Genomic DNA, 13,410 nt, shown 5'->3' with positions numbered 1-13,410 from the left:
CAACATTTATGGAGTCATTTTAAAACAGAGGATATACTGTCTCATTTAAGACCCATAACACTAACTTCCATTTTACAGAGAAGAAAACAGGATCCCTGAGAGTTCAGAGTTTGGCGATGCTGACATAGGTAGAATACGCAAGATAGGGTAACAAAGAGAGAGCTGCACAGAGGAAGAATGCTGAGGATTTACCAGAGATCCCTCTCTGTATTTAACTGAGTGCTAATCAGTGCACGCATGTGAGGAAACTACCTGAGGCCAGGAGTAAATGCCAGAAGGTAAGCAATTGCATGGTTCGGAAAGGTTGAAAGAAATTAAGCAATTTACCCAAAGTAACACAGGTAGTAAAAGCGGTAGAACAGGTATTTGAACATAAATATTCTGACTACTTATGTTGACTATTATATTAGATAAAAATTCTGGGAAAAAGAAGATACATAAGATTATTTTTAAAATATGTTACCTCTAGCAAATTTTGCCCTATGTCATGTCTGAATTCAAAATAAGCAAATGACTACAGAGAAATATGAGAGATTTTGGTGATGATAATTTTTTTTCAATTAGAAAGCTATGGGATTATTTTCAGAAGTTCTTCAATAATAGTTGTTTTTAAAATTTGAAACATTTGCTTTATGTCTTGGTTTATATATTTTTACATACATATACAATAAACAATCTAATGAGTATGAGAAATGTTTTCTTTGTTATTAACATAAAATATAGGCAAGTTAAATTATATAGAGAACTCCCTTAGAATTTGCATGTGGTCAAGTGAGTAATAAAAATTCAGTTGTCCCACAAAGACAGAATGGTAAAAGCAGATATAAACTTGAACTTAACCAGGGAACATTTTATTCATACAGTAAAGGCTTGGTTTGGTATAGTTCCAGTTGGCCAATACTTATAAAATGGCTTTTTCATGTTAAAATATTTAATACTCAATAGCTCAAGTCACAGACATTTCATATATTCTAATGACTATGGTTAAACCAAGTGCCTTGGTTTTAAAGTTGTAGTATTCTCTTATTCACAAACATAAACTCTGGAACACAAAATAGCCTGTTTTCCTAAAAAAAACTATTGTCTTATGAAATGTAAACCACCTATTTTCATATCTTAATATTTCTAACAACAAAATATAAATATTCATCTATTTCTTTGGAGAATCTAAAATACTGAGTGGCATTAAATTAACTTGGGGAATTGGTGTTAGACTCTCTGTATTAATGATGCTCACTTTTTTGATCTTTGATATTTGGAGTCCCTTGTTTTTTTCGAGACTTTCTTCAGTCTCAAAATCCCTAACTGTAAATTTTAAAAAAATAAAACAATTTCAGTAATTATATACCATCCAATGCTGAGTTTGGTTGGTCTTAACTGCTTTCTATATGAAGATTTAATAATTGCAACAATTTTACAAATGCACATTTTTGTCACTTTATAATACAGCATCTATATTTAACATACCCATGCCGAAGTAGATAAGTCAACTATATAGGACAATAGTTTCTCTGAACTATTTGAATTAAGTAATTCAAGATAGAAAGCAAATATGATCATAAAAAAAACAACCAGTACCACCTATAGGTACCAGCTGCAGCACAAAGTTGGAGTAGCTCATCAGTTTCCCTCTGTCACCAAATATCTCCAGGATGCCCAGTTTCAAGGCACTGAAAATCAGTTAGGAAAGGTATCTATTAATGTCGATATTATTACTTGAAAAAGTCTATCACAATTAGTTGGCATCAAAAGCACAACTAGGCAATGATGTCATTAATTCCTCAGAGTCCCATTTACAACTTATTTTGGAGAGAACTTCATCAACAAACCATTTAGTATTCAGCATTAAATTATTTTTTGTCCCCCTTTTAAAGCTAAAAATTCACAATCTTCCTTCTCTCATACTGTAAGTTGGCTCCCCACCTGTTTAAGGAACATGGAAAAAAGTGTCACAAGTCCATGACAAAGACTAGCAATAAAATCATGGCCATTTATGCCAATGAACATTAAAAAATAAAAGCCAGAATCCAAAAGGGAAAAATTTTTGAGAAGTGAGTTTGCAGATTTAGGTAAAGATCTCACAATATGGCACTATTGTTATCAAAAGAGAAACACCTGTTTCTCAATGCTCAATCATGAAATTTACCATAAAGAGGAGCATTTTGGGGTTCCTTTATGTTGCTATGCTGCCTGCTGTTTATTCCCAGCATAGCTTGGTTCACTACCTTTCTTGTGAAGCTATTTTCCAAACAGTTTCCACAATTCTGCAAAGCAAGTACCTTAACTTGAGTTAGAGGGCTGGTCCCTCTCTTTTCATTTTTTATCCCAGTAGGTGAGACTGCCCCTGCTGTGTTTGGTGGCTGTGGAGTTGATGGCATCTTTGCTCCAGGTGACACCTGCATGCTGGCCAGCTGAGCGGCATAGAGCTGCTGCAAAACAGTGAAGACAAACATTGATCTCTTTAAATGCAGCTAAAATGGAGTTTCAGGAAAAAAATAAATAAAACTTACCGTATTGTTAGATGACTATTTTTCTGACAGCCTCACAATTTCTCTTTTACTATTTTTCAAAGAGGAAAATAAGAAAAACCAAGTAATACAATGGAAAGAAAGAGCACTGGCATGGGAGCCGTGGTTCTGTGCCTGTTCCTTCTGGCAATAATATTGAAACCCTGAATAAAGGACTTGATCCCTCTAGAAGGATTTCTTCAATTGCACAAAAAGGTATTTGACTAAGTTGTCTCAAAGATTCTTTCTCATGCTTAAAATATCTATTAAAAAGTCCCTTAAATATCTGGTTTGCCCATTTATGTAATTCTATTATTCCTGAACTAAGAACTAATCTGAATATTCCTATGGATTCCTGGAAGAACTACACTGTTCTTATTCAGCATTGACTGAGCTTCTCTGGGAACTCTGATCTTTCTGGATGATGAGTGCCACCCTCAAGACCCTGGAGGCCCAAAGGCAGGCACTCTTACTTCCAGGCAACACATAACATAGTCCTCAATGGATTATAAAATAAAAACAAAACATCAAGCTTTTTGTTGGGTGGGACACAGAAGCTACCCACTTTATTCTCATCCTGAATCAGGTCCTTTGAGCCCAGAAAAGATCATTCTGTTTCTTTCCTCAGGCCCTGCCTTTGCCTGAGACTCCAGGTTATGCTCATTATATTCTCAATGTTGTTTCATAGTCTTTTCTGAAGTAATGCCTATGGTCCTCTTGAGCAAACCAATGATACTCTTACTCATTCTATCTGCTTAGTTTTAAGAGAATTCCTTTTTTCATGATAAGTGGATAACCTGATATTATAAATCTTAAAATTATCAACCTCAAAATATGTGGATATAGCTACATTAGGAACAAAGATTGAAAGACAGGTTGACCAATCTCTTTTTATATAACTTTAATTTTTATCAAAGTGTTCTTATAGTCAACAAGTTTAACAAGTTCATTACTACTTTAGGGCTTAAAACCAGAAAGAAACCAACAACAAAACAGCATGGCCAACATGTATAGTACACAGTCTCCACAGCCACATGTGGTGGCCTTGGTTTTCCTGCCCCTGTCCTCTTTACCTCAGGCCCAGCTCTGTACATCCCTTGAACTTAATGGTTTGACTGGTATTTATTGTCTCACTTGTAGATGCTTATATACTGTTAAATCTTTATCCACTGACTTTATATAATAAAAGACAAAAATTTACCTCTCTTATATTACCAACCCCACATGTGCTTCAGACTTTCCTCCCTGATTTCTTAATGTTAATATCACAAATTTTAAAATTAATGTTTACTGTTTATATTATTCTCCTTAGATATTATCACAGTTGAACTATACTTAATTTTCTATTTCTCAAATTTTTATTTTGTTAGATTTAATATTTGCCTCAATTTTTATTAACTTATTATGGAAATATCACGAATCAATTCCCAAACTCGCCAAGAGACCAATGAAATGCAACCCAGTCTGGTTGAATATATCAGGTAATCTGTGTTAGGTATCTTATACCTCTTCTCCATGCAGATGTCCATCTTGGAATTTTCTATCTCTTGCTCTAATCTGAAGTAGTTGATTCTTCAGGCCTACTGCAGATCTATAGTATGTAGAATTACTCTTGCCTCTCTATCCTTAATTCTGTTTCCTGGTTATCATGATTTCCTGCCTTTTACTAAACTGTTTCTTTTGGATAGAGCACATCCTCCAGGAGGCACCTGAAAAAGGTATATGTGCAGTTAATTTTAAAGAGCTAATATTCTGAGAAATGTTATGATTATTCCTCTTAGTTGATTTTAGTTTGAATGGTATAGAATTCTAAGTTGAAAATAATTGTCCCTCAGAATTCTAAAGATATTGATCTGTTGTTTTCTTATTTTTATTGCTAAGAAAGTTTGATGTCATTCTGATTCTTGATCCTGTATATGCAATCTATTCTCCCCTCTGAAAGCATTAGGATCTTCCATTTATGCCAAGTGTTTTGAAACTTCACTATGAGGTGCATCGGTTTATGTTTGTATTGTTCTATATATTTGGCCTTCTTACTCTGTAAACTCATATTCCCCAAATCTGGTAAATAACTAACAACTTTCTCCCCTCTATTCTCTTTCTCAAACTCCTGTTGGATAACTGTTTGATTTCCCCATTTTTCCTCTGTTTTTTCCTTCTATTATTCACTTTTTGACCTTTCACTATACTCTATCATTTTTTAACTTGATCTTCAAGGCATCTATGAATTTTTAAAATTTATATTCTTACTTTAAAGGTACTCTTTTGTTCTATAATTGCTTCTTTTTATTAGCATCCAGTTGTCTATTCTGTTGAATAATATTAATGATAGGTTTGGGATTTGTTTTTGCTTTCTGTTCTCTGCATTGTTGTCTTTTTCAAGCTCTTTGGGTTCTTCCTTATAAGAGGCTTTAATGAAGTTTTTAGTGTTCATTGATTGTTTATTCATCTATAATAGTGACATACTCAAAAGATGATTGAAAAGTCTAAGTGTGGGGGGTTCACTTATTGACCGATGTGTATAAAGTAATAATGCATAAAATAGGGTTTTTCAATGAGGAATCCCAAATATCAATATCTGTAGGTTGTTTCTTTTATATTGGACTGTTTTATTTGAGAGAGATCCTCAAATTCTTGCCTGAGTTGAGGGGTAGACTTGTATGCCACCACTGAGTGGGCCAAGCAGGAGGAGTAGCTAGGGGATCTTACTGTCTTGCTCTATCACCTTTCCAAAATGTTATCACTACTCATTCTTGGCTATGCCTAACACACACACACACACACACACACACACACACAAAACAATCTCCCTCTCAACCTCTCATGTTCAACTTCTCAGGAGAGTAACCTTCCATAAACTTCCAGTCTTCTACTAAGTTATGTAGTGGTTATGGTGGTTGAGAGTTGAGAGGTAGGAATTATAGTTACCAGTTGCATGGGGTTAGGGAGGGATCATCTTCTGTCTGTTTTCAACTAATCATCTTGTCTACAAATCCACCTCTTCAATCCTTGCCTTCAACGATACATGATGCCTTTAATTCATGAGCCAAAGATTCAGCTCCCAATTGGGCTTGATTCTTTTCTGCTTACACTCTTAAAGCTTAGATATCAGCTTTCTCTTTTATGCAAAGACAGTTATCTATCCATATCTATCCATTTCTCATATTCCAAAAACATTTTTGGCCTCTCTTTCTATTTCTACTTGAAGGTTTATACCTATAATCCTTAACTGTTGCTATATTAAGATTTGTATGAAACTGGCAATAAATAAATGTGTTAATCTGCTATAGTTAGCCTGAAGTTAGGTGCTCCAATCTTAACACTAGTTAATGCTTGAAAACTTCATTCAAATATTTTATTTTCCTCTTATACTCAAGATTAAGCCATTACCTTGATAGTCAAATTTCTATCATAATAAATAGAAAGCTTCCTAGTTCACCAACCAGAGAGAAAACAGCTCAAACTTTGCTATATTAGTAGGGGAGAAAAAACAGGTGGTTTGTATGTAATTTCCAGCATTACTATCATTCAGATGGACAAATAAAAAAAAATTACAGTAATCAAAAACAGACCTTTCAGCACATGTAATTAAATGAAAGCTTAATAAAGAATAATTTGCAAGAGCCAGATGTGCTTATGTCATGATTGTTGCTTTCTTTGGAACAATTTTTCTAATATAACAAGCCTCTAAAGAAATTAAAGTTTCATAATTCTGTATGGAATGACTCAGTGGCAAGAAAAATTCACAAGTAAGAGTCAAATTGACAGAACTTAGGCAAAAGAAGGCTGTCCTTTTTGCTTCCTTTTAACTCTGCTGTGTCCTTTCTCTTTGAAATTCAGCCAGATGTCTTCAAAGTGGGGGCAGATGAAGCTTCTAAAAAAATTTCTGCTTGGGTTAAGGCAGTGAGGGAAAATTCTGTTAACAAACGGAATGGATAGAGGGGGTTGAGTTGAAAAGGTGTTGGCTATATAGTAGTTGGTATCATAACCAATGTGCATCCTACTATCGAGTATTAGAGAGTCATGAAATCTTAAAAGAGATTTAAGGGTCCTTAAACATAATTTATGCCTTCACTTTACCTCAATCACTCAGATCAAAAGAAAGCACATTTTATTTTACTCATCTTGAGTACTTTAGGGAACTTCAAGTTGTGAAAAATGCAGAATAATCTATTTTTTAAAAAGCTGACTTAATTCAGTGATCCCTCAGGTTGACTGAACAATACAGTTGTTTTTGAGAAAGTGAGTAATGTTAACAACTTCCTCTAAAGCTCTGACAATCATTTATTTTACATATTTTTCTAGTAAGTTGTACTTAAAAAAGGCAAGACCCCATGAACTCCGAGACTCTTCAGAGCCCTTTCTTTAAGTCTTGATTACTAGATATCTTAGAGGCAGAAAGAATTATAGCCACATTCCATGAATCTTACAGACCTAGGTTAACTGGGCAGTGGATATCATGTAAGATTTAGTAGAACGAGTCTTGAAATAAGAATCAGGATATGGAGTACAATGAAAAGAAAGGAGGCACTCATGAAAATTAAAATATCACATTCTATATAACAAAAACATTATTTGTTATAAGTAGCTTCAGATTGAAGGGTTTAGTTTTGGATAATGAAAATGCCATTGATTGACGAGGCATAAATTTGTAAAATAATTTCACAGCTCACCTTGTAAGCTAATATTAATTGAGTATGTTCTGTATGCAAGGTTCTATGTTAGGGGTTGAGGAGGACTCAAAGTCTTGGACCAAGTATCAAGCCCTAAAAATGTAAAATATAGATCCTTAAAACTTGATTTGCACTTTTCTTGTGGTCCTTACCAAATTTTTAAACTGTGTTTAGTTATGGTTGTGTATTTTATTATCCGTTACACACTGTATCTACAATCTATTTTTTAATGCCTAGTACCAACAATGATGTCTTGCAAATAACAGATTCCCAATCAATATTTCCTGAATTAACATACTATATATAATCATTATATGTTAGGAAGGAGAGAGAATGTCTATAAATGAGATAACAGAAGTGGTACATAATTATATACAATGAATAATTTTATGGTGTTGAGTTTAAAAAAAAGGAAAATAAATTCAATCCCAGTTAAATTATATTTTTTCACAAGAAATTATTCATTTGTAATGGTCTGATAAAATGTTTACTAGATAACCTCTGAGTAACTATTAGCTTCACTAACTTGTCTTAAAATTATCTACAAAGTTTAAAAAGTGCACAAGTTACACTGTTAGAGCAGTACTAAGGAGTAGTACCAATTTTTCTTCTCAATCTAGTTACTAAGAAATTTAGTTTCTCTAAATGTAACTTCATCCTTTTTTGAGATAATTTAAAAATACTAGTTATTCTAACTAAACAGCTTAAGGTATAAAATCTTTTTACAGACTGAAGATTCAGGAAGAAAAAAGATTAAACTCTGATTATTTCATATGGGTTTACAAAAATGTCATCCATATAGAATTCTCAGATCATAGATGATTGTCTTTATGATAATAATGAACATCCATTCATAAACATAGTTGAGGTTTAAGAAATCAACATTATAGTAAAGCTTATAATGGGCTTAGCAAAAGTCTCATAAACATTTAAACTTCGGTGAAGACTTTTGTAAATATGGATTTTTCCATTTCAATTTTGAAAAATGCTCAGTGACTATTTGGTATACTGAATTGTTTCTTTACACCAGATATATAAATGATATATAGTACATACAAGTAAAATTATGCCTAACTAAATATTTTTCACAATTATAAAATCGCTCATATTTTATGGGAATACTTTAAGAAATGCTTTTACTTTTTAGCCAAAAATGATCCACTTTTATTAGTAGTGTTTTAAAAAAGTAATTAGCCTTAAAATTTTTGGTAAGTGGAACGATGACATGCTTACCACATGGAACTGTAAGCCTTAACACATCATTTAAGTGAGACTGACTTCCTCATTCTACTGATGAGCTGAGGTCTAGCAAGCAGAAGTAACTTTAGCTTTTCCATTATCATGTAATTAGTCAGTATTGGAAGTAGAAGAAATTTCTAGCTCTTACTCCAACATTACCAGAATATAATGTAAAATAGAAATGAACAAATGCTTGGGGCTGGGGTTGTGACTCAGAGGTAGAGCGCTCGCCTACCACGTGTGAGGCACCGGGTTTGATCCTCAACACCACATAAAAATAAAATAAAGATATTGTGTCTACCTATAACTAAAGAAATAAATGTTTTTTTAAAAAAGAAATGAACAAATGCTTAATCTTTGTATCTTTCAAGCACATTTCCAGCATTCATTAACTTTTTTATAGACAAATCTTTATTACATACTTAATAATTTAAACCCTGTCCTAAATACTAGAGTTACACCAACAAGCCACTTAGACTGGTACCTGCTAACACAAGAAACCGATATTAAGTAAGTGCTCAGACATACCTATGAAATTATGGTTATGGTAAGCACTGAGAAAGGAAAGCACATAATGTCAAGAGACCACCTAATGAAAGTATTTAACGTCATCTGGAGGATCAGAATTGTTTCTCGAAGGAAGTATCATATTCTGTAAGACCTATCCAGTGGAAAAAGTCCTAGAAAGAAGAAATATCAAGTTTTGTGGTTCAGAGGTGGGAAAGAGACGAGTTTCTGAGGAACTTAAACAAGATCAGTGTGGCAGGGCTGTTAAGGATTAGTAGAGTGGCAGGAGGAAAAGTTTGAGGGCATGGGCTTTGGGAGGCTTGCCTTAGTTCATTTGCACTGCTACAACACAATGCCATCAATAGAGTGGATGAGAAACAACAAAAGTGTATTTTTCACAGTTCTAAAGGCTGAGATGCCCAACATCAAAGCATCACAAGATTCAGTGTCTGGTGAGGGACTGCTTCCTCATAGATGGCCATCTTCTTCCTCTGACCTCACATGGTAGAAGGGGCAAGGACTCTCTTTCTGGAGCCTCTTTTAATTAATGCCATCTATGGAGACTCCAGATCCATGACTTAACCACCTCCTAAAGGTCTACCTTCTATTACCATCACCTTGGGAATAAGGATTTCAACATGTAACTACAGCAAGGCCATATTAAAAATATCAGAATTTATTCCAAGAAGACAGATATTTCCAAAGAATGATGAATGTAAAAGCAGAAAACATAGAATCTTTTCCATACTTTACCACTGATTCATCAGCCAACCTCTCTTAAATAAGTTGGATTAAATCTTATGAAGATCTCACAAATTCACAAATAAATACCTCTAAAGATTCTAGTTTTATGTACTCACTATAGTCTTAACAATAAGTCTTTCTTGCATCTGGATCCTAATGACACTTTAATAACCAAGCCCACTTAGAGTCATATGATTTTTACTTAGATTGAACATAGAGCAGTAAGTTCCATTAATCAAACTCAGTCTTAAAGGGAAATTTTTGAGTATCTACCAGGACACACAATGGTCTATGTACTGTGCTGGAAAGCCATGTGATACCACTGTTGTATCTGGGAAGAGAAGCATACTTTGTCCCTAAACAGCCAAACTGTTATCAAATTATAATGGTTGTCAAATTACAATGCACCTATGTTTATCATAATATAAAATATATCTTTATTCCTTTTATGATAAATCATGTAAGATCTCCAATAGAGAATGCCATGGAGAAAGGCTTCAAAGAACTTTTTATTCTTTATAATCATATGGTTTTCACAAAACCATATAGCCAGTCCTCCAGCCAGCCAATCATCACCCCTATATTCATGAGATAATTTAACAAATACATGTTGAATACTAACTCAGCTGGACACTGCTAGGTATTTTAATTTATTACTTTATTTAATTTTCATAATAGTTTTGTAAGATAGGAGTTATTATCCATTTAGAATCAGTCTCACTTTTAAGCCCATGTTCTTTCTGTTTTTAAAATTAAATTATTTTAAATAAGCTATACAGTGAATCACAGTGAAGCCTATTTCCTGTTCCTAGCTACCAGACAAGGATCATTGTCCAAGGAGAAAAAAGATTCTGATGTGACTGCCATTCTGAGCTCTCAAATAGCAAACCATATTTCCAGATGTCTTACAGCTATTCTTTGGAAAACGGCACTTTATAATCCTCAAATGGAGAAAGAAAAGTTAATGGTACCACCAGTCATCTTGAAGGAGTAAAGGTCACTGTTTTGATCTGGACAACTCCCCTCAACAACACATCTCTGAGCTATAGTAGAAGATACCTTAAAAAATCCTAGCTTAATAGACTGAAAGGGCAAAAAGAAGAACTATGCAAAGTGTGATTAGAAATATAACTTGATAAAATATAAATTGACAGGGGTCTTAAACTGGCACAGGTATGGTCCAATACATGGAAACCAACAGTAAAATGCAGACTCAATTTTACATACCAAATTCTTTTTGTAGTAGAGTAGGTTCTCCTGCATTTTTTCATTACAGTTAGCAAAGACATTTTAGTAGTGTGGAATCTGACCCAGAGAAAAAGAGAATCAAATTCTCCCTCACAAAAAAACCTGTCTAATGGTGGAGAATGAAGAAAGGGAGAAAAGAAAAATACTATACAACAAAAACAGATTCAATAGGAGCTACCCAAAGATTCCAACTCTTGCCTTCATACTGCCCCCACCTTTGCTGTAATTCTAAACAACATCTGAGAACCTCAGGCCTAGCCTCAGATACCCAGGTTAACAGACCCTGTTCTTTTATACCACACACATTGACAATTCCTTTGCATACCAAGTGAGGCATGGTATAAAGCTGGACAGGTTTAGTAGTGAGAAGGTGGAGACAAAAACAGGAGTAATTCAGAAGTTTGATTTTGTGCTTCTTTAGCAAAGACAAGAAAGTGTGTCATTACAGACTGAAGGAGGGTTGGGGAAAGAGCTTAAAAATAATTATTTGTAAGAGTTTACAAATACCTTTACTTCTCATAAACCTTCAAAGTCAACAAAATGATCCAGGAAATATAACTGTGGTTTTATAGAAGGATAGAACCAAAGTCCCTGTCCTGCAGCATAGAAAGAACTTGTTTATCTATGCCCCTAATTTATGAGACCAGAGGAAACTGTGTGTAGGGATAGGTGAGAGAAAGAATAGGGGGAAAAGGACCACTCCACTCCTTTATGCTGGGTTAATAGCCAAGTCAATGTCCTGTCCCTTCTGCATGCTTTTCTACTGCATTTGTTTTTCCTTGTTAACTCTATCATAATTCATCTTTTGAGTCTCAACACAAAAATCACTTTCTCCATGAAGTCTTGTCTAATACCGCCTCCTTTGTATTCCCACCATATCCCATCTTCAGTTGATAGAATTTCTTTTCTTTTTTCATGTCTTTTTTCCCCACTATATTTTGAACTTCTTAAGAGAAAGACAGAGTTTCATTTATTTTTACATTTTTAGCATATAATAATACCTGCCATTTAGTAATAATTCTGTTGACAGGGACCATAAAACCCCCTTCACTTCCATTTTTGTCTCTGTTTTCTTCAAATTGCTATCATATCTGCCTGTATCCTTTTCTTAGTTAACCTTTCCTCACACCCTTTCCAAGATCCCCAACGATGCAAGCTACCTCTCTTTGTTTCTAATATCTTAAATCTCTGAGCATATGGGTTCAACATGTAATGCATTGATTTTTTTCTCATAAAGAAACACTAGGTAATTAAATGTTATCAGAAGAAAGAATTGTGAACATTATCAAATCAATTTATTTGCTGTACAGATGATGAAATCTCAAGACTACAAAAGAAATGTTATTTGCATAAAATATTATCTGATATAGTAAAATCCAGAACCCAGGTTGTCTATTTCCTCACCCACTGACTGTTCATACAAACTTCACTATTCACATCTCCTGGTGCACTGTTCTTTTAGTTAATACATTGAAAATAGAATTTGTAAATTCTATCAGAGCTTTTATTTCAGACTATAAGAGATGTTTTTCTTCCATTTTCCTTGTGTTAAAAAGAGAAATGTATCCTAAATGTACTTGAAAAGTAATTCAAGGGCACCCAAAAGTGATTTATGTTGTAGAATTTAATTTTCATATTTGTCTTAAAATGTACATGTTTAAAAGTGCATCTATACTTATTAGGTTAAGGTAATTATAATCATGTTAAGATGTTTTTGGACTTTTTAAATTAAAGTTTATGCAAATTCACATAAAGGGCTAAAAATTTGTCTCAGGTGAGAGCAAACTTGTTTTCATCCCCCTAAAGTTCTTTCCATAACAGCCAAAAGAAAAATGCAACACGCATTGACTATAAGCTACTGAGAACCAGGACCTGTTTAATTCATTCCATTATTCCCTGCAGCTGGCTCAAGAATGTTAAGCAAAGGAAAATGAATTAAAAGAAGCGTTTCCCTGACTAGAGGTTCTTTTGCTTATTTTCTCAAACATTGGGCATCCTTTGACTTGCTCATTGTGCTAACAGGGTAGAGAACGTTTTTGGGTGTGGTGGTGAGAAGCTGTAAAAAGGAAAAGGGAATCCCTACACTAATATGCTTTTTAAAAAAAAAAAAATCAGAAGCCATCAGGTAACACAAGTCCCAATCCTCTACTAGACATACACACACAAAAAGGAGGAGGAGGAGGAGGAAGAGGAGAAAGGTTAACTAAGAGGAGGAAAGCAGCAGTTGGAATTCATTCTGATTGCACCAATTATATTGGAATGCATTCAGAAGAACATTGCCTTATGGAACACAGTTGTACAGCACAAGTAACTAAGATAAACAAAACAACCTCCAATAATTTTAAGAAACAATCTCTCTGCTTTTTCCAAGTATCTTCTCTTTCAGGGTGCTAAATAAAATATGTAAACATGCAATGCCTTGTTTACAGAAATAAAAGTTCAGTCATTGAAACAATTAGTAATTTAGTTCTTGAAGCAAGATATTCAAAGAG

General features: G+C 34.0%; 1 protein-coding gene across 21 annotated transcripts in view; it reads right to left on the bottom strand.

Annotated features, from left to right (window-relative positions):
- The window catches only part of Sox6 (SRY-box transcription factor 6), a 570,577-nt gene that overhangs the window by 83,346 nt on the left and 473,821 nt on the right, over positions 1-13,410 (bottom strand). For all 21 annotated transcript variants that reach the window (XM_077798166.1, XM_026399004.2, XM_077798165.1 and 18 more), the window contains one exon: positions 2,280-2,429. In XM_077798166.1, the coding sequence (XP_077654292.1) occupies positions 2,280-2,429 (150 nt within the window). The remainder of the gene's footprint in view (positions 1-2,279; positions 2,430-13,410) is intronic.

Source organism: Urocitellus parryii, chromosome 4, assembly GCF_045843805.1.
Source record: "Urocitellus parryii isolate mUroPar1 chromosome 4, mUroPar1.hap1, whole genome shotgun sequence".
NCBI classification, from domain to species: Eukaryota; Metazoa; Chordata; class Mammalia; order Rodentia; family Sciuridae; genus Urocitellus; species Urocitellus parryii.
Note: the sequence above shows the minus strand (reverse complement) of the source record. Positions and strands in the feature narration are given on the sequence as shown.